The sequence below is a fragment of the Electrona antarctica genome, assembly GCF_951216825.1.
Source record: "Electrona antarctica genome assembly, chromosome: 7".
Classification (NCBI taxonomy): domain Eukaryota; kingdom Metazoa; phylum Chordata; class Actinopteri; order Myctophiformes; family Myctophidae; genus Electrona; species Electrona antarctica.
This window is the reverse complement of record NC_136812.1, coordinates 47958536-47981050: the sequence shown is the minus strand read 5'-3', so window position 1 is coordinate 47981050 and position 22515 is coordinate 47958536. Positions and strand designations below refer to the sequence as shown.

The following is a 22515-nucleotide window of genomic DNA, read 5'->3' as shown; positions in this document are numbered from 1 at the left end:
CTGAAAAGCCCTGCCTTCCAATTCCCCCAAAAACTGGGAGGTATAATATTCCATTACTACCTCGCGCTGTCAAGTCTGAATTATCTTTAGAAGCGTTTATATTCCAAATGAAATGCTTTGTTTAAAGCAGAAATAACATGCATTTTAAAACTGTTTTTAATATTTAATATCATATTGTCTATGTCCCTCAAACTTATTTATAGTTTGAGCCTCTTACGGGTGTAATTATAAAGACGTCTGGGGGCGTCTTGGGTGGAAACTGTTCTTGCGCTGATAGAAGACCGTGAGGGGTCCAACCATGTTTTTTAGTGCTTGGATGCGTGTTTACATTGGACGGTGACGCTCGACCAAGACCCGCCCTTAGAAACGTCCCACCTGCCTCTGACGCGCCCCACCTGCCTCTGATTGGCCAGAGCTCGTTGCTCGTAAAAAATAAATGAATATAATTAATTAAAAAGGAAACAAATCTTCACTTTCCTACGTTACTGAAGCAGGTTGAGAAGCAGTGCTTCAGAACACTGAAAACGCGAGTATGCATTCACCAATATAGAGAACAATTTACAATTTACAATTTAGGCATTTAGCAGACGCTCTTAATCCAGAGCGACTTACAATAAGCAAGAACAAAAAGCATGGGAATACATCACATATGTAAAAAAGCATTTATCGCGAAACATGCGTAAGCTAAGAACGTGACTAGAACATATCTATATAATGACACTATACATATAAACTATAACTAGAACATATCTATATAATGACACTATACATATAAACTACACATATATGCTATACTATGCTGTACATATATACTATGAAGTGCTATGACTACTATACACTATATACTATGAAGTGCTATGACTACATACAATGCACTTATTGTGCTGTCTACATGACATGCTATAAGTCTGTTTCAAATGCTATATAAGTCTAAGAAGTGCTGTCTAAGGGGGGTAGGGTAAGTGCTATGGGCCATGATGGAGTCTGAAAAGGTGGGTTTTCAGACTACGGCGGAAGATCGGGAGTGATGCTGCAGTTCTGATTGCAACGGGAAGTGCATTCCACAGTTTTGGGGCCAGAAGGGAGAAGAGTTTGGGACGTGTGGAGCGTTGTCCCGGCGTTTTTAGTGAGGGTACTTCCAGCTTCCCTGCGTTGGCTGATCTGAGTGCGCGGGAGGGTTTGTAGGGTTCAATCATGCTGGCAAGATATGGGGGAGCCATACCTTTGGTTGCTTTAAATGCCAACATCAGAGTTTTGTATTCTGTGCGGGCAGCGACCGGGAGCCAGTGCAGGGAGCGGAGCAGGGGGGAGACATGTGAGAATTTTGGCTGGTTGAAGACCAAGCGAGCTGCGGCATTTTGGATCAGTTGGAGAGGCTTCAGTGCACATGCCGGTAGGCCAGTAAGGAGAGAGTTACAATAGTCAAGTTTTGACAGGACTGTAACTCTGTAACTCTCTCCTTACTGCTGTTGACCTGGAGTGACTGCATATACTTAGCACATATGTACCCAGAATGTCGAATGCTCCTGTGATGCGTGCGTGCGTGAGTGAGTGAGTGCGGAGTAGTTATCTCAAACAACAACTTATTTATTTTCTATCAATTACACACCCCATGAAGCCTGGAATACATGGAGATCATGTTTTTGTCGCCAATAATTGAGCCAATAATTGAGCCAATAATTGAGTCTCACACTGACATGAAATTATTGGCTCAGCAATGCTTGGAAATAATAATAATAAAATAAAATCTCTGTGAATTCAAGGCTTCTTGGGGTGTGTAATTGATAGAACATATAAAGTCGTTTTAAAAAAAAAAAATCCTTTTAAGCAAATTCTCTGGGGACCAGCCAAAGTTATTTGGGGTTCCCTAGTCGGGAGTCAAACCCGACCCCTTAGTTTGGGAACCAGTAGCCTCGGAAACCCAGACGTTTTTATTTCCAGGGAGAAAAAGGGAACCAGTGACCTTGGTCACCTAGGTCAGACAATCAGACAAATCTGCCTTTGCAACAAAACAAAAAAAGAGGCTATAGTCCAAGTACTGTATGTGCATTGGTGCAAACTGCTAGTTTGATATCAAGTGGACTGACCTGACATAGAGAACAACAAAATCAAACTAATTATCCACAAGCCGACTTTGAACTTATGGGTAGTCAGATGAAACCGATGACCAGTGTTAAAGGGACACTTCACCCTTTTTGCCAAAAAATATATATCAATGACGTTTATAAGATTTACAACACTTTTTCCTGGCGTTATTTTTTGTGTAATCTCTGGGTTTAGATATTTTAGATTAACGGGTGGCTCTGACGTCAGAGACACTCTTCCGTATTGCTACCGGACTACATTGTCTCCTCACACTGCAGCTAGACCAGCCCCAAAACACAGCCGTCACGGACACTGCGATTTGTTCCACCTACAAACTTCGTTGACCGCACCCCCACATGCGCATTTGTTATTGTGTTTGTGTCATGTCGCCATCGTCAGCAGAGCCACGAATGTTGCCACGAATCCCCCCCCCCCCAACTCTAGATTTATTATAATGATATGAAGTGACTTGCCATAAACCATCCATTAACTCCCCATTCATCCAATTTGCATCTGCTTGTATTAAACAACATTAAACTCACCAACATTGCAGCTGTAGGGAAAGCTTGAATATCCACTTTCAAACTGCAAAGCTTTTGTTTCATAAAAATCCACCGAATCTTTTTCCCACTCAGCTCTGCACTTAGTTTTTCTTCTTTTTTAGTTCTATCTCACTACTAGAACTTTCTGACTCTGAGGTAGATAAGATTTTTGGCTGTCAACAGCATCCATTTGTTTTTTCAATGTTGTGGACCGGAGTGTGGTGAAATAGTTGCTAAGATACGATACTGCATAGTGATTGGCTCTGCTGCATGCCTATGAAGAGTACTGACCAATGAGCTGAGCCTAGCGCCCTTCCAGACACCAGGTTTCAGTGTCTTGCTTTCCTGTTCCTATAGCTCAGTCGGCTGCCCTTCTTATTACTGCATGGGAGCGAGTGACTGAGAATCACCATAACGCGCTGTCATTTTTCCACGAGCCCAAAATAACAGTGGGAAAAAGATTCGGTGGATTTTTATGAAACAAAAGCTTTGCAGTTTGAAAGTGGATATTCAAGCTTTCCCTACAGCTGCAATGTTGGTGAGTTTAATGTTGTTTAATACAAGCAGATGCAAATTGGATGAATGGGGAGTTAATGGATGGTTTATGGCAAGTCACTTCATATCATTATAATAAATCTAGAGTTGGGGGGGGGGGGGGGGATTCGTGGCAACATAGCGCGTCTCTCTGGTGCTGCTCTGCTGACGACGGCAACATGACACAAACAATAACAAATGCGCATGTGGGGGTGCGGTCAACGAAGTTTGTAGGTGGAACAAATCGCAGTGTCCGTGACGGCTGTGTTTTGGGGCTGGTCTAGCTGCAGTGTGAGGAGACAATGTAGTCCGGTAGCAATACGGAAGAGTGTCTCTGACGTCAGAGCCACCCGTTAATCTAAAATATCTAAACCCAGAGATTACACAAAAAATAATGCCAGGAAAGTGTTCTAAATCTTATAAACGTCATTGATATATATTTTTTGGCAAAAAGGGTGAAGTGTCCCTTTAATGAGCTGTGGCAGTGTTATTGATTCTGGTGCTATTACGGTAGTCGGTGGCCCGAACTGACCTTTATGCATGGTGTGGTCACTCAGATGCTTACAGAGCTTACGGTTTTTTGTCTCCACCAGGCCGAAGGCATGGGGAGAGAGTATGTTTTGCACTCTGTCCGTGTGTCTGTCTGTCCGTCCGTCCGTCCGTCCGTCCGTCCGTCCTTCCTTCCGTCCGTTACCAGCTAATCTCCGCCAACGTTGGCCCGATCCATGCCAAACTTTGCACACACACTCCCTGGATGCCTACGACGAACCTCTGCCCCAAATATTCTTCAACGGCCTGTTATAGCGCCACCATGAGGCTGATTTAGGCAAAACCCATTTCTGTAGATTACTCGTACACATTTTATCCATACATCACACAATTCGGTATACACTATCTTCATAGTCATGTGATAACACGGATCTGCACCATTTCCCATCTTCCATCCTGATTGGCTAATATTGGCTTCCAAAGCTCACATGATTGGTCCGTTTCGAACAAAATGCCACAAATCACAAACACAGTGTGCAATTTCCGTGAAATTATACACGCACATTTCCACTAGACCGAGGACGACATGCCACTATTTTTTTTCCAAATCAGCCTCATGGTGGCGCTATAACAGGCCAATTCCTGTTTTTAGCTATAACTGCATCAATCTGTATACAACATATGTATGTGCACTCCCTAGAGGCCATGGAAAAACATTGTCCCTGCATCCCTCCACATCTGCCGGTTATAGTGCTACCATGAGGCCGATTTCTGCTAAACACATTGCTTATGTTAGTCGCACAGATTTCATCCAAATCTCACGCAAATCGGTACACATGATCTCTGTAGTCATGTGATCAAGACGAGTCTGTTGGATTTCTCAGATTCTACACTGATTGGCTAACGTTGCCTTCCAAAGTTTTCAGGAGTGGCCCGTTTCGTTCAAAATGCTGCACATGTCCTGCTCATCCAGAATTCTATCCTGAGTGATCTGGCTCTGCATTTCCTCAACAAAATGAAGAAAATTGTTGCAAAAAACAAACAAACAAAAAAACATGTTTATATCACTCCTAAACATTTTTGCCAAACATCTCACATAGTTCTATCCTCCTGGTGGAGACCTGTGCCCAGAAGGGCACTTTTTCTAGTCATAGTTGTTACCTCACTGTGATTATATCAATCATTTTCCTGCGTTGTCATTGTCCATTTGAACACATGCATAATGTTGACTTTGATCTGATTGGTTTCTCATTAAACTAGAAAGGAATGCGAGTGCACAACTACGGTCAAACATAAACGATAAGACAAACTCCGTCTCCATAAATCTAACGATGCCAGCACTCGTGTTTTGTGTCCCTCAAATGTACTACTTTATTTCACTGGAAAAGCAAACAGACAATCAAACGGGCTCGTTTCGGCTCAGTGCCTTCTTCTGCGTAAGCACTACGCTGAGGAAGGCACTGAGTGACCAAATTACATAAAAGGACTACTTGAGGCCCTTGAGGGACATAACGTTGAGTGCTGGCATCGTTCTCTTATACTGTACTTAGTATCTCATTAAAGCGTATGTTTAACCACTATTGCACAATTAGCAGAAATGTTGGAACAAGTTTTTTTGCAAAGTTAAGTTGAAAATGTTACTTTATTATATCACCAAAACAGTAAGCAATCGCTCTTTCTCTGTTATAGGGCAGTTCAAGGCAGTGGGGCATCAAGATAAGAAAAAAACAATGGAAGAAGGACGTCCGGACGACGACGAGCCCTCCGAGTTCAAAACCATCTTCGTCCTGGCGGACTACGCGGTGTTCGCCTCCATGCTCCTGTGCTCCATGCTGATCGGCCTGTTCCAGGCCCTGAAGAAGACGTCGACGCAGGCCGACGACTTCTTCACCGGCGGGCGGCGCCTGCCGGCCGTGCCGGTCGGAATGTCGCTTTGCGCCAGCTTCATGTCGGCCATCCAGGTGCTGGGCGTCCCCACCGAGTCCTTCCGCTACGGCAGCAGGTTCCTCTACATGTGTCTCGGTCAGACCTTCAACTCCATCCTGACCGCCTTCCTGTTCCTCCCCATCTTCTACAGACTGGGCCTCAGCAGCACCAACCAGGTTCTGATATATATATAAGTGGTTCTCTTATATCTCACACCTAAGGCCTCACTCAGACCTTTACTGCATTGCTGTATGCTTGTTGGATGAATGTTGTGTAGTGTCATGGCCGCCCCAATGCATTTCCAATGGGAGTCACATGGTTTGACACAACATTTGTGTTGTATGAGGGGGAGGGGCGCAGTCGAAACACAGCCGAAAGCCATACAACAGTTTGTAGTCCAAAATGTGGACTACAAACCATGTGACTTCCATTGGAAATGCATTGGGGCGGCCATGACACTACACAACATTCATCCAACAAGCATACAGCAATGCAGTAAAGGTCTGAGCTCAGCCTATGACACACTTGTGTCCTGTGTGTTCTTCTGTGTGTCATGGCCGCCTCAATGCATTTCCAATGGGAGTCACATGGTTGGAAGACACAACCCTGTTGCATGTCTTCTTACATTTATATTTACATTTTGTTTTTAATTCTTATTATTTCAAAACATTTAAAAAGTAGTGAAAATAGCCAATCTACAAGCTCACAATGTGGCACGAAGCGACGCGTTGTGAGCTTGTAGATCTGCTATTTTCACTAGTTTGGGTCCCAGGAAATTAGTCTTTGACGGTCACGTTTAGCCTGAACTTGAATATTAACAAAATGTGCCTACGGGTTTGGTGCCCAATGATAGATTAACACTGAGGATTGTACTGGAGATGACCTACTTAGGAATGTAAGATGCACCTGTTGAATATTGTGGGTGCAGAGAGACGAGCGTTTCATGTGTGTCTCCTGTACCTGTATCACAGTATCTGAAGCTGAGGTTTGGCAGAGGCATGCAGCTGCTCGGTACTATGCAGTTCCTGCTCGCAACGGTAAGACATAACACGCACGCACACACGCACGCACGCACGCACGCACGCACGCACGTGTTGTATATTAGAAATGGCATATAGACACCATTCTAAGCTATACTAACCAAGGCAGAGAGAAAATAACGGTCTCATCGGAGTTGAAACGAGGACAGAGAGAGCTTCGCCGTGGGCCCTGAGCAGGAGCTCAGGACCCCATACCACTGACCGCAGGACGTGGCCACTGGCCAGTCAAGACTAGTCATTTCAGAGTTACAATGACAAGATATACGTTTGCATAGACAGAGTTGAATACAAGCAGGGTTACTTCAGACTGGGTGATTTTACATATTTGGGCATACGCACGAAAGGTCACAGTAGGTGTCGTTATCCCAGGCTTTAGAGAATGCGAATAGCACCCACTTGTTTGGTCAGCCGGTGCAGGATGGGACTTGCAGAAGGACATCTGTTCTCTTATCAAGACTTATGACCAAGCCTCAAAGGGATTTTGAACAATGGGGTGCCTGCCTGTGGATAGGGACTTTAAGCAACGACTGTGTTCAGGACGGCTCCGCTACGCGGAAGTACGTCGGCTATGACGCCCACGCCGTAGCTGTCAAAATCGTTAAGCAAACAGCCTCCGGCGACGGCGACATTGGTGGCCATGGTGACGCGTCCATGCAGCATGTGTCAAACATAAACACATTATTATTTTTATTTTTTTTAAAACACCCCGTCTAACTTGCCGATATTGCTTAATTCTTACATGCGCTGAACATGATCAGCAGTGGAAAGAGGAAGGTGCTGGAGCAATCTGTGTTATTCTAAAACAGTTTTAATAAACATGGTTAATGTGACATATGGTATTAGTGTTATTTCTTCATTCAGAGCATGCCAACACATTACACAGCATAAGAGAGATGATGGAGCAATCGGTGTAAATGTATGACAGCTATAATTTCACTAAACATGGTTATGACATTGCGTTGTAGACACTACGTGTAAGTGTAGGTTCTCCCGTAGTAGAAAGGGCTGCGACGGAGAGCAGGTTTATGTATCGAGCACGGATCCATTTCCGGTTGCCGTAGCCGACTGCCGTATCCGTCGTTGTTTAAAGTCGCTAATCTCTGAGGTGATTGCTCTAGATCAGACATGCATGTCTTCACCCACTAACCATCAAATAAGCACATAGTGGCAGAAATGTAGTTGAACATTATTATTGACATAGATATTGCAAATATATGGACTATATACCACGCACGCACTCACGCACGCACGCACGCATGCACACACACACACACACACAAATACACAAACACTAAATTGTGATCCACATGGCTGCAGGAATGTCACAACATTCCCCTCTCTTTGAAAAAGGGATGTCATTGGTATATATGGCATATATGGTACCACATAGCTACTGTACAGTGTGTTATCATCAGCAGAACATACAGTAACTGACTACATCATTAGAGTACACGTTCCAATCTTTAACTGACCTAACTAAATATTTATTTATCACATGATAATAATCATTTATACTGTACTGGCCCTTACCCGTTGTGAGATATTGGCCGCAGGGGGTACTGCGCCCTGGGTGCGTTTTCGCATTTTTAATTCACTAATAAATTCATTATTAATCATTAATGTGTAAAATCAAAAAAAGGGCTTCGTTAAGACCTCCATATTATTATGGTCAATGCCTGTGTGAAAAGTGGGAGTGATTGGTGCAGGCAGTGAGGAGATACGGCGGTGTTTCTGACAGACAGACAGACATTCAGACAGACAGACATTGACTGAATTATAGTATGATGATGATATCTCATCATATAATAATCTATCTCTTTCTCCTCAGCTGCTCTATACCGGAATAGTAATCTATGCACCAGCCTTGATTCTCAACCAAGGTAATGTAGGATTATGAGCTGGTGTCATAACGATTATGAGCTGGAGTCATGGCAATGCCATGGCTACATTCTACTACAGTCCGCCAGCACTGTATTTACCCTCTATTCATCACATAGCTAAACAACCAATAGCACACATTACAGTAGATATAGTACATCAACGTCATCTAAATAGTCTGCAAATACAGGAAGTGGTCTTGTACAATAAACATACTACAACAATAGATACTACTGTACCACATTCTAACTATGATGAAGTGTAGCTAATTATTCCGTTCTCTGTTTGATTACAGCTACTGGCCTGAACATGTGGCTTTCACTGTTTTCTACTGGGATCATTTGTACTGTCTACACCACTGTGGTGAGAACGACCGTCTGTGGTTCATATGAGAAAAAAAAACAATGTTGTCAATTGCACTCCAGCTTTTGTTTTATGTGTAAATAAATATACTGTATATTCTACACGAATAAGTGCCTCTCCCTGGCTAGCTGTCTGTCTGCACGTATTACAGGGGATAAGACAAGCAACGCAATCCACTCGAAACTCTGAAGTGTTCATGGGCGGCTAAAGGCCTATACATTAGGGGTGGGACGATATGGGTACCTCACGATACGATATTAAAAAAAAGTTTTTTCTTTTTTTTTATCTCGATATTTTAATAATCAATATCGATTATTTATCGCGGGAGGACGTATCGATATATATCGCCATATCGATATTTCAGCACACCCCTACTATACATACTACTATACACCATCAAAACGGTGGTTTTGATGGTGGTGGTTATAGCTCTTGACTGCAGCTCAGTGATGTCATGTTGTAGTATTTGGTGATAGCAGTGGTCACCTCATCACCGGAAACTGGAGTATGAATAGGCCTTAAGTGGTCAGATGGGTGAGCCCACTGGGTGGCATGCATGCTTATTTGACTTCTTCAATACAATACAATATCTGTATGTTCAAAACAGGGTGGCATGAAGGCGGTGATCTGGACCGATGTGTTCCAGATCACAGTGATGCTGGCAGGATTCGTGGCGATCTTCGTGCAGGGCACTGTCCTGACCGGCGGGCCTGCCAGGGTCCTGGAGATCGCCATCAATGGATCACGCATTAATTTCAATGAGTATAACAACATTGTCTTTTATTACAATGCATATTGTCGCTGTCGGGTGGAAACCCTTGTATGTTCAAAACTCAGGAAATAATGTGTGTGTGTATGTGGGGGTGGGGGGGTGGGGGGGGGGGGGGTTGGGGGGAATGCCGGGGGGGAAATAAAAAACACCACAGTTTATAAAAACTGTTCACATTGCACTAGTGTTTGTTGTGATAACTGCCCGGATGTCAGTTTTCAATCTGGGCAACGGTTAATACAAAATCACACCCGTGTGAACTGAGTGGTGCAGTGACGTCACACACTAACCATAGCAACCAGGTACACACCTGGTACACAGGTACAGACACGGGTACAGACAAAGCTGGTTATTGGAGTGGTTTGCACCACTCAAAAATAAAATAAAAAATCACACCTGTGTGAACTGAGTGGTGCCACTACACATTTATTGTTATAGTTACTGTACATTAGAACCAGGAAAGCATCTGTGTCATAAGTACGCTGACGTCACATACTAACCATAGCAACCATGCTCGTTTTTTTGGTTGCTAACCATAGCAACCATGCTTGTTTTTTTGGTACGAACAAACACGGGGGTACAAAGCCAGTTGTTGGAGTGGTTTGCACCACTCCAAAAATACAACAATCATGTTGTGATTGTTGTATTTAATGATGTCATGCAATCACACGCACACACGCACACACACACACACACACACACACACACACACACACACACACACACACTATCCCTGGGTTATGTCGAGAGCAAGACTTTGAACCCTAACTGCTCCCGATGAGCAGGCCTTGCAGAGAGAGAGGTTTCCTCTGCCATTGGTGTGTGATGGGTGACTGCAATGCACATTGTAAAGTTCTTGGGATAAAGGCGCTATACCGTATAAATGCACCGTTTACCATTTAATTGAACACGTTGCAGGTTCACTTTAAATAAAAATCACACCCGTGTGAACTGAGTGGTGCAAGGTCTTATATAGCCTGATCAGCTGTGGTCTGACGTAATGTCAGTGACCATAGTAACCATGCTCATTTTTTTTGGGTCCCACGTACAGGTACACACACGTACAGGTACACACATACATAGACACAAACAGACAAAGCTGGTTGTTGGAGTGGTTTGCACCACTCAAAAAATATATATAACAAGAATACAGACGTTTAAGCTAAACTAGCCATCGTCGTCGGTGTAATGATGATGACCACAACCCCTCATCAAAAGTGTTTTAAATGCCTCTTTGGCTTATGTTGTAATCTTAGTTTGAACCATGTTATATACTCTTCAAATAAAGAATAATGGCAGTTGAATAATTGCTTGAACTTTGTCCACCAGCTTTGACATGAACCCGCATCGGCGCTACACCTTCTGGAGTCTGAACATCGGCGGGACACTGGTGTGGCTGTCCATGTACGGAGTCAACCAGGCTCAGGTCCAACGCTACATCTCCTGCAAGACAGAGCGACAGGCCAAGTGGTCAGTTTACTGCCTTCAACTACTTTTAAATTCCCTGAGGAACATTGATGGCCATTGATGAGGCTCCTCCATCCCCTTCGGTCGTATGCCCTCTGGTGCCTTCAAGGTTCAATACAATACAATACAATACAATACAATACAATACAATACAATACAATACAATACAATACAATACAATACAATACAATACAATAGTAGTAGTAGTAGTATAGCAGTAGTAGTAGTTGCGACCGAAGGTCGCAGAGAACTATGGAATCGTTCATTTCCCGTCAGTTAGTGTTTTGGTCGGGTGCGTGACATCACGTGACATCATCAGGGATGGAGCATGTGACATCACGTGACATCATCAATATTAAGCCCTGATGTCATCAATATTAAGCCCATACATGGAGATCCCTGGGGGCTACAATCCCCCCCCCCCCCCCCCCCCCCCAGTCTTTGGAGTGCGTCCTTGCGCTTCTCACTCACATGAGGGACACGATGTCCCTCATGTCCCTCAATGGTATTGTAGCCCCCAGCCAAGACCCAGCCCGCAACAGCCCTGCCAATCGGGCTCAGCCCTGTTGGCACGACAGGTTGCGTGTTGGTCTATCGAGTGGGAGCCCCGGGTTCAATCCCCACTTCCGCGTAATGCTACACATGGACGCGTTTCTGTAAATCTCAGATGTTCTACAACAGATGGGACTTGTGTGTGTTTGCAGGGCGCTGTTTGTCAACCAAGTGGGCCTGTGTTGCATTGTGAGCAGCGCAGCCATCTGTGGCATCGTCATGTATGCCTACTACGTCGACTGTGATCCCCTGACGTCTGGGAAGATCTCGTCTCCTGATCAGGTAGACAAGAGGAGCACCACTGGCAATAGCATTGTTAGGGTTAGAGCTAGGGATGGGACGATAATCGTTATTATCGAGATAAAAAAAATGAAAACCCTCACAATAATCGCATCGCCAGAGATTTTAATTTATTGTGAAATTGTCCCCTGTTATACACTAGGATGACTTTGGTTGAGCTGCAAATTCAGTGCCACTTAAAGTAAACCCACTATACTTTTGTCTTATTTCACTCTACACAAACAATTGTATGAGCTTGTAGATCGGCTATTTTTGGCAAACGTGGTAGGCCTATGCCAAAAAAGTGGTTAACAAAAGTGGCATTCAAATTTGTAAGCAAATTTCGATTATCACCATTAAATCTTTAATCGCAATTATTTTTGCTACAATAATTGTGACAGCATTGTTTCTCATCCAGTGATCCGGTGACGACTTTTAACCCCATGAACCCTATAGAGGGTATGTGCGTGACATCATCATCAAACCAGGAAGTTATGCGGGAACACGTACTGAGTTGCAAAAAAACGACTTTCTGGCCTTGACAGCCCATACATCCAAACAGAAAAGTCCAATATGATTGCATTAAACAACGTTAAACGACGTTAAACTCAATTTGCCACTCATATTGCCATTCACTTTATGCATGCGCCCTCTATACCTTAGTAACATGGGGTCCCCCAGGGCTCTATACTGGGTCCCTTCCTTTTCCCCCCTCTACACCAAATCTCTTGTTATTCGACATGGCATTGTGAGCTTACAGATCTGCCATTTTCACAAACCTATTATGATGACCTGCCCAGAATAGGGACATTCTTGCCACCAAATGACCCTCCAAAGAACATTTAACATAACGATCACGTGAAATCAAGAGATACGAGTATGAATATTTCAAATTCATGTTATACTCTTTTGTGTTGTCTTGAAGTACATGCCCTACTTTGTGCTGGACATATTCCAAAACCACCCAGGCTTCCCGGGTCTTTTCCTGGCCTGTGCGTACAGCGGCACCCTGAGGTACAGTATTTCACTCCACTCGTACAACACAGAGTATGTTAATAGTATAGGCCTATAACTTATACAATTGGGGTGGATGTATTTTGTCTCCCTGTTCTTTAAAACTGTTTAAGTGCCAGGGACGTTAATACGAGCTGAATCTAATTATGCACTGATTGCCAGGGACGACAAGACGAGTTAAAAAAAAATATATATATATATATTCATTTTTATTTTATTTATTTTTTCCATATTTTGAAAATTCCTCTAATCTGGTGTGCAGGTGATGACATGCACATGACATGCACAATAGAATTACATTTTCTTTCTTTTATTTATAATGGGCTTCGGTGGTAGCCTGGCTAATAAGCCAGACCGAATCAGCCGTTGGCAAAAAAAAATGGCCTGCCGGCGGATTACGGTCTGGAGAGGCTCAATTGTACGCCCATTTCCTACACCAGAGAACTGGTGTGGCCAATCGGGACACGGTATGCAATATGGGCGGGCTTTGGTACAGTGACGTTCAATGCTTGAGACCTTTGACTGACAGTAGCTCTGACCAATTGTGTCAAAGAGAAAATGTTTGAACCCGCCCCCCGGGAAACAAGATCCATACACAGCATCTCCAGACTCAAATACCACACGACAGTGTGATTTGAGTCTGGCTTATTAGCCAGGCTACTTCGGTGGCACCCAGGACCAAAACTGGTGTCCACCAGGTGGCGCTGAAGTTAATTGAGATATTTAGATCATGTCAAAGGTCATGTCTCACCTATGTATAGACACAGGATCTGACACAAATTGCGTTCTGATGGTCAAGATTCAATGTATCCCCTGAGGAAGCAGGCATGCTCTATTAGCTCAATGCTAAAACTTTCAACACCTGTGCAGGAAACTGTGTGGGGTAGAAGAGGAAAGTTACATAGTGATGTTTAAGGTGATTAAGGTATCAATCTGTATATCCCTCCTACATAGAAAAGTCCCCAATCTAACTCTGAAAGTGTGCAAATGGACACTTTAGACGTGTTGTGAGCTTGTAGAACAGCTTATTCCGGTGTGTGACACTGTGTGTAACCAAGTACAAATCAGCAGTAAGGGTTCAATTTGGTTACGTTACGTTTGTGTACGCTAAAATGTGTTCCAGATTGCAGCTTTAAAACCTAAACGTGCAAAGCTTAAAAGGGGTTCCATAGGTAGAGTGACTGTTCTGTGAACTTTGAAAGCTGTGAACCTAGTTTTGGGTTTGGTTTTTGTTTTTCAGCACGGCATCAACAAGCATCAATGCAATGGCAGCCGTTACCATGGAGGACCTTCTGAAGCCCAACTATCCCAACTTATCCCAGAAGCGAATGATTCTCATCTCCAAAGCACTCTGTAGGTCAACATGAGTCTTCACTAGGGGTCAGGGGTCAGACCCATCGACATATGCTGCCGCTTGTGGTGGACATTTTTGTTTTGAGGGTTTCTTTTTGTCTTTTAGACTTTTTTTCCCCTCCTTTTTGTTTTTCATAACAGAAAAAATGTATACTGTACCATACCAATTATACCAGTAAGATGCCTGAGGGCCCTAAAGGGCGAGGTCGCGTTCACACATCCGCCTGGGTGACGGCAGACTGCTGGGCGAGCGCTGGCGCTTTGGCATGGGGGGGTCAGATCAACATATGGAATGAATTCTGTACTGGACATATATGGAGCGTGGCTTGAGTGTACAGGGTTTGATGTGGTCAGATCAACATATGGAATGTCAGAACAGGTCAGCTCCGTATATGGAGATCTAAGGGTGGCAGTGGGGGCAGTGTCTTGATTGTACAGGGTTTGATGAGGGCCCAGTTAGGGCCAGGCCTTAATTTGTGGGCCTGATGATAACTCTAGTGTGACAGCGGGGACATGTATTGAGTGTACAGGGTTTGATGAGGGCCCAGTTAGGGCCAGGCCTTCATTTTTGGGCCTGATGAAAACTCTAGTGTGCCTGCAGGGGCAGTGTCTTGAGTGTACAGTATAGTTTGATGAGGGCCCAGGTAGGGCCGGGCCTTAATCTTCGGGCCTGTTGAGAACTCTATAGTTTTCGCCGGCTGCCGGGAGCGGCTGCACTAATTACTTTGGGGCAGGCCCGTCTAGAGTTTAAATGGACAGGTATCAGTCAAAAGGGAGACATCGAAGAGGAAGGATGGGGAAGGATCAACATATGGAATGTGAGGTCAGCTCCATATATGGAGATCTAAGGGTTTGATATTTGAGGTACTGTACTGTACTGTACTGTACTGTACTGTACTGTACTGTACTGTACTGTACTGTACTGTACTGTACTGTTGTACTGTACTGTACTGTACTGTACTGTACTGTACTGTACTGTACTGTACTGTACTGTACTGTACTGTACTGTACTGTACTGTACACCAATAATTCCCACCTGACAGAGACGATATATATGTCTGCTGTCTGTTATACAGTATGGACTAATACTTCTGTTTACATTTAACATGGCCCACTACTGGAGTTTGTAGCTGTACTAATAGGTGGTGTGGTCTGTGGTGGTATTCACCATAGATATAAAAAACCAGATGCCTCATTGGCCGCTGCAGTTCGTTGGAGCCATGTGTGTTGAAGGAGAGGCGGAATAATTTACACTGGGGGAGGAAATACACTGGAAGTGTGGAAGACACGCTGCCACTCAAGTGATTACTGGCCAATCACAGCGCATCTTTTCCGGGACTTACAGACCCGAACATGACGCGCGATCATGCTTCCGCAGGGCTTCGCAAGGAATCTCGGGAAGGGCGTCCACCTTTATATGTCTATAGTATTCACCTCCTGACTGTTCCATGTGTTCATGTCCCTGCAGCCTTCATGTATGGTGTTGGTTGCATCACCGTGGCTGCTCTCTCCTCCTTACTGGACTGGGGCGTTCTACAGGTATTCACACTGCTGGAGGGCAACACTATATAAGGCACAATTCTGGCAGTTATTTTAAGCAGTCAATAGTAAAGCATTGGTTCTCAAAGTGGTACCCAGGGGGTATCCATGAATATGTTGGCTATTCAAAAATTGCACATCTGATTTTTTTTTTAAATGGTAAAAAAGAATATCGAAAATGTCTGGAATTTCTTTTAACATACATCTTCTCTTCTGGGCGGGGGGGGGGGGGGTCCCTGGCAAGTAACATTTCCAGATGGGGGTCCGTTTTGAACGTTTGAGAACCGCTGTGGTAGTTTGTTAACCCATTTTGGGCGGGAACCCCTTTTGGTGTTAGCATTATGTTATGCTTTAGCTATTGAAAAATAGCAGATCTACAAGCTCATAGCGCGCCACCGAGTGGCACGCTACGAGCTTGTAGGTCTGCTATTTTTGAAAAATGAAGAACGACTGACATAGAAACATAGCTTTTTCAGAAAACTGTCAAGATGTAGAAGACATTTTTAGAATCTAATCTCAGGTCAAAATATACGGTAGACTACTGTATACAGTACACTCGAACATGTGCAGTGGATGGAGGTGGTCTCCCTTATTACTCCCTTACTCTTTAGATGTCAGTAAAGATAATATGCAGGCATCACTAGTAGCGGCACCTTCTTTATGGTAGTTTGGATATCGTTGCAATTATCTCTCCTGGGCTGTAGATCTGTTTGCTTACTAGCCTAACATGTTCATGTTAACCCATTTATTTTAATTTTATTATTATAATTTTTTTAATATGTTGCTATATGTACCCCTTTTGGTGTTTTAAGCATTATGTCATACTTTAGCTATTGAAAAATAGCAGATCTACAAGTTATTAGCGCGGCACTCGGTGCCGCGCTACAAGCTTGTAGATCTGCTATTTTTTGAAAAATCTTAAAAATGTGGCGCATATCTTGGAATATATATTCTTTCAGAGCAAACTTTTTTAACTCAAACCTTTGCTTCCGGGGTTGTCCCTGGAACAACATATGTTGAGATTGGGGTCCGCGGCCAAATACAGATAATTCTGGGGCTCCTTGATATGAAATAGTTTGAGAACGACTGACATAGAAACATGGGTTTTTCAGGATTTGTAGAATCGTCCTCAGGTCTAAATGGGTTAAATGGCTATCTACAAGCTCACAACACGTTGTGAACTAGATGTATATATATTAAAAATAAATAGGAATGCCAGGGGGGTTAATGTGGTCTTGCTCTGACTTCTGAGTTGATGAGTGTGTTGATCTATGTGTCATCAATCATGTATGTCAGATAAGTGACTAACTAGTTGACTGGTGTGTGTGCTTTCCTCCTCACAGGGATCTTTCACAGTAATGGGTGTTGTTAGCGGACCGCTGCTGGGTGCTTTCATCCTGGGGATGTTTGTCCCAGCTACCAACAGGCCGGTGAGTGATAGTGGCTGTACTTTATCTTGCATTTTATTTCAAGCAAGCTGAGCCTCTTGTGACGCCATCCCAAATGGCGTGCGGTATGTGCGACAGTAAAGCAGGCTGCAATCGGCTGTGTGTTATCATAACTGCAGTCCCGCGTTTCTGTTCCCCTTCAGTGGAAGTGCAGTGGTTCTGTGGATATTTTTGGGGGGTCCCCAGATGATCAAATAATATAAGAAACTTTGACCCGTCTGAAGTGAGTGGTACTGTACTGTACTGTACTGTACTGTACTGTACTGTACTGTACTGTACTGTACTGTACTGTACTGTACTGTACTGTACTGTACTGTAAAAGCCCTCCTCCCTGGCCTGTGTCTGTGTGTTAATTAGGCTGTGCAACAGTGACACTTGGTGGTGAACAAACGCTATAACGCTATTTTCGTGCTCGGACACAGCCAGGGACACAGGGACACAGGGACAGACCCAGGGACACAGCCACACACATAGCTGTCTATAGGAGTGGTTGCACCACTCAAAAATGGGACCACTTCACCACTTTTCAACCTATCTTCATATAATTGGTCCTCAGTAATAGCACCATTTTTCTTCTCTCTCATTTTAGTCTCATAGGAGGGCCATGGGCAGTTCATAAACCCATCCACCAGTGACATCATCGTTAGGCAGATTTTTTTTAAACAATATTTTTTTAAACAATATTTAGATTTTTATTGTCGTGAGAACGATGGCTTCCATTTTTGCATTGCAACTTTTCAGGAATAGAAAGCCTGCCGTTTCTATTAGCTTGGATTCCCCATCGATGATGTCACTGGTGGACGGGTGTCAGAACTGCCTATACAGCCCTCCTATGAGACAAGACAATTTTATCTTGAACATTAGTGAGGAGCAATTATATGAAGATAGGTTTAAAAGTGGTGGCTCTTATCATCATACATCATGATCATACATCATCTCATTCCGGCCAATCACAATTTGCGTCCTCACCTTCGTCTTCAATGTTTGTGCTTACGCAACACTCAAAACTGGCCATTCATTGTCAATGACATTCAATGTTTGTGTTTGCACAAACACTCAAAGCTGGCTATTCATTATCAATGGTATTCAATGTTTGTGTTACGATAATCCCTCAAAGCTGGACATAGGAGGGGCTAGCACCCCCCAAAAAAGCAAAATAGTCTCACAACGCCTCATAAGCTCACAACACCTCACATTACAAGGCGCTTGTAGCTATTTTCACAATAATTACCTGTGGAACTAGTCTAACAAACAACAAAATGTAATAATGCTTCTCCTACATTCAAAGTGCTTGTCAGTGTGGTGGGGTCAAATATGGGGGGTCAGGTTGAGAGGAGTGATGGTAGAAGTGATGGATGTATCATAGACCTGACCGACTGACCTGACCAACGGTACATATACTGTACACACTGTACATATAGTTTTGGGTGGTCCTCCTTGATATGAAAAGATTGAGCACCACTGATAGGAATAGCAACATGGGGGATTTATTAAAAGACATTTTTAGAACGAGCCTAATAGGTTCATTGATCAAACCTAGTTCATCCTTGTGTCCCTCCTGCCTGACTTCTAGGGCGTGTTTGCAGGTGTAATGGCGGGGTTCGGCATCTCGGTGTGGCTGGCCATCGGCTCGACGCTTTATCCGCCAAGTGCAGAAACCATGGGAGTCCTGCCCAGCCCCACAGCCACGTGTCCGGATAGCAACAGCACCGTCAACGTGCACACGCGGCTGGGTGTCCATATTGAGCAGCAGGACACGGGTCTCCATGGGTGAGCCACATTCCTCTTACATGTACTGACTGACATGTGATGGAAGACGTACTCATACTGTTTTGGTTAAGTAAAAGTATCAATACCCTATTGTAGAACAAGTCCAAGTTCAGTATTCAAAAATGTGTTGTGCAAATGTATTGGCAGCTAAATGTACTTAAAGTACCAAACCTATACCACTGGCTACCAGTGAAATCATTGATGGGGAATCCAAGCTAATAGAAACGGCAGGCTTCCTATTCCTGGAAAGTTAGCATGCTATAATGGAAGCCATTCTCCGGTTAATAAACATCGAAATATAATAAATCTTGTTTGCCTAATGTCTAATGATGACGTCGCTGGTAGGTGGGTTTCTGAACTTCACAGCCTTCACAGCCTCCCTCTCAGACACAGACCTATAGATACAAATGTGTACCATATTATAATGAGCATTAGTGACGACCAATTATATGAAGATAGGTTGAAAATGGGAAGTGCAAGAGTAAAAGCAACAGTTCATTGTACTGTACATTGTGCATGCCAGTTAGTAGTTACTGAAATAGAAGTAATAAAAAGTAATGGAAAATGATAAATGGAATGATTGATCACAAACTGATTCATAACATAATGATGTTATGTGTGCATAACTCTTTCCTGAACCAGGGGTGTACATGACTTCTACTCCATGTCCTACCTCTACTTTGGGGCGGTGGCGACCGGTACAGTGATACTGGTCGGGGTCTTGGTGAGCTACGCAACAGGTGAGAAGATTTCTCTGATTTGTTGCACCTGGCTGCAATACAGCTGTGGCAACATTGCAGGCAATGACATTATTTCCGTAGACAACGCCCTGGTAACGTCTGTCCCAACAGCCAGGAACCTTGGTGTTGTCCTGGACAGTCAGCTCTCGTTTAAAACTCACATCACAGCTGTCACTCGATCCTGTAGGTTCACACTCTATAACATACGACGAATTAGACCGTTCCTCAAAACCGTCTTGTCAAAACTTGACCATTGTAATTCGCTCCTTACTGGCCTACCGGCATGTGCACTTAAGCCTCTCCAACTGATCCAAAATGCCGCAGCTCGTTTGGTCTTCAACCAGCCAAAATTCTCACATGTCTCCCCCCTGCTCCGCTCCCTGCACTGGCTCCCGGTCGCTGCCCGCACACAATACAAAACTCTGATGCTGGCATTCAAAGCAACCAAAGGTATGGCTCCCCCATATCTTGCGAGCATGATTGAACCCTACAAACCCTCCCGCGCACTCAGATCAGCCAACGCAGGAAAGCTGGAAGTACCCTCACTAAAAACGCCGGGACAACGCTCCACACGTCCCAAACTCTTCTCCCTTCTGGCCCCAAAATTGTGGAATGCACTCCCCGTTGCAATCAGAACTGCAGCATCACTCCCAATCTTCCGCCGTAGTCTGAAGACCCACCTTTTCAGACTCCATCATGGCCCATAGCACTTATCCTACCCCCTTAGATAGCACTTTTAGACTTAGATAGCATTTGAAACAGACTTATAGCATGTCATGTAGACAGCAGAATAATTGCATTGTATGTAGTCATAGCACATCATAGTACATATGTATAGCATAGTATAGTATATATGTATAGTTTATATGTATAGTGTCATTATATAGATATGTTCTAGTTACGTTCTTAGCTTACGCATGTTTCATGATAAATGCATTTTATATATGTGATGTATTCCCATGCTTTTGTTCTTGCCTAATGTAAATCGCTCTGGATTAAGAGCGTCTGCTAAATGCCTAAATTGTAAATTGTAATTCTTGTTCTTAGATCCTCCTCAAAATTGAGGACAAAATAAAAGTGAACAGTGCAGTATAAGCCTGCGACAGTCAAATGTCTTAGTGATTATTCTATGAAATGCTTTTTTGAATTATGGAGAAGTGTGTTTTTCGTTCATATTTGCATTTATTTATCATATATCAACGTATTGATGTGGAAATCAATTGGAAGTAAATACAATAAAATAAATAACACCAACTTTTCTGTCAGCTAAGAACCCATCAACCTTGACTAACTGTGACAGAAATCCTTACTCTTATCAAGCCTCATATTTCCAAATCAGTTTTTTTATGTTTTTATTTATGTTTTGGTAATCACAGGGGCAACAAAGAGAAACACTATCGGACCTGGGCTGTTGTGGTGGGACCTTCACGAAGTGAAACTGGACAGTCAGGAGGTATCTGTAATAATACTAATACGAATAATAACAATATCAAATAATATGGTACCCACTAGTTTGCACTTAGTATGTGAAATTTGTCCTCTGCATTTACCCATCCTAATTATTATGAGCAGTGGGCACCATTAATACAGCACCAGGAGCACCAAGGAAGCAGTTAGTGGTTAAGTGCCTTGTTCAGGGTACTTCGACATCAAAAATCAGGATCAGCATTGGATCTATGTATAATTCTGCCCACTTGTGGTGGCTCTACAGAAAGAGCAGCATTCAGAAACTCAATGTGGCTCATCGATATGGCATGACACTGAGGCTTAAAAGTGCCACGATGCAGCCAAGTGTTTGTCAGTGTCCGTGTACCCACCTGCTCCGCTGTGCTGCGGAAGCTCATGTAAAATGTATGTATAATACAGTACAGTACAGTATTCCCGCTAGGTTTCCACATTTGCTTGGATGAAAGCAACTTATATAGGTATATAGAAACATTGCCACTTGCCATGCTTGCTTTTATACGCAAATAAAAACAAGCAAAACTAAAGATAGGGCCACTCAGCCAGGTTGCCAAGTTTGCACTTTCCAAGCAACTGGGTATATGAAAACATCATGGGTTGCAATGTTTGCTCTTCCAAGTAAAGAAAAAAGAAAACAATATCGCCCTCCCGCTATTGCCTTCTTCCTATTTGCGACGTGTGACGCTAGGATGAGCGTGCCAAAGGCCCGCGAGATTCTAGTTTTATTTAATTATCACTAAAATGTGTATTTCTGGTCTGTTTTGCAGGGAGACCTTGGGGTGGACAGTACACAGACTGTACCTCTGAACAAGATGCAACAAGTCAATGCAAATGAAAAGGAATCAAAGGATTTTGCGTCACACCTACCGGAGACCTCCAAGTTAAGACGCTTATTGTAATCTACAGCCATCGCCTGAAAATTATTCACCAAATGTCTAGTGATGGTTATAGTCTGTGGTATATATTCCTGTACCAAGAAGTAAGTGCCATTTTAGAGTGAGATCAGGTACAATTTGGGACAAATTCTTTTCTCAGTAAAGTCTTGATAAAATGGTAGAATTGGAGACGTTCTTTCACCTTTTGCCAAGGGACATACAGTCTGTAATGAAATAATTGTGGATGTTATCTCGGGGTGCCTTCGTGATCAAAGGCTCTTGAAAAAAAAGGAATGCATTATGGTATGTTCGTTCACGCACACACCTGTACTTCAAGCAGGTGTGCGGTGGGCTCGTTTTGTTTTTAATCAATCTTCTGGGCATTTAA

At 43.5% G+C, this 22515-nt stretch overlaps 1 protein-coding gene across 1 annotated transcript; it reads left to right on the top strand.

Annotated features, from left to right (window-relative positions):
• Positions 1-5380: 5380 nt before the first annotated feature.
• On the top strand, positions 5381-22151 carry slc5a5 (solute carrier family 5 member 5; the record flags this gene model as incomplete). Its single annotated transcript, XM_079505564.1, has 15 exons — positions 5381-5752; positions 6548-6613; positions 8445-8496; positions 8790-8857; positions 9465-9619; positions 10956-11096; positions 11798-11927; positions 12850-12938; positions 14179-14291; positions 15760-15830; positions 17174-17260; positions 18852-19048; positions 19691-19788; positions 21165-21241; positions 22020-22151. The coding sequence occupies 15 exons, from the start codon at positions 5381-5383 to the stop codon at positions 22149-22151; spliced, it is 1848 nt and encodes a 615-aa protein (XP_079361690.1).
• Between the last annotated feature and the right edge of the window lie 364 nt (positions 22152-22515).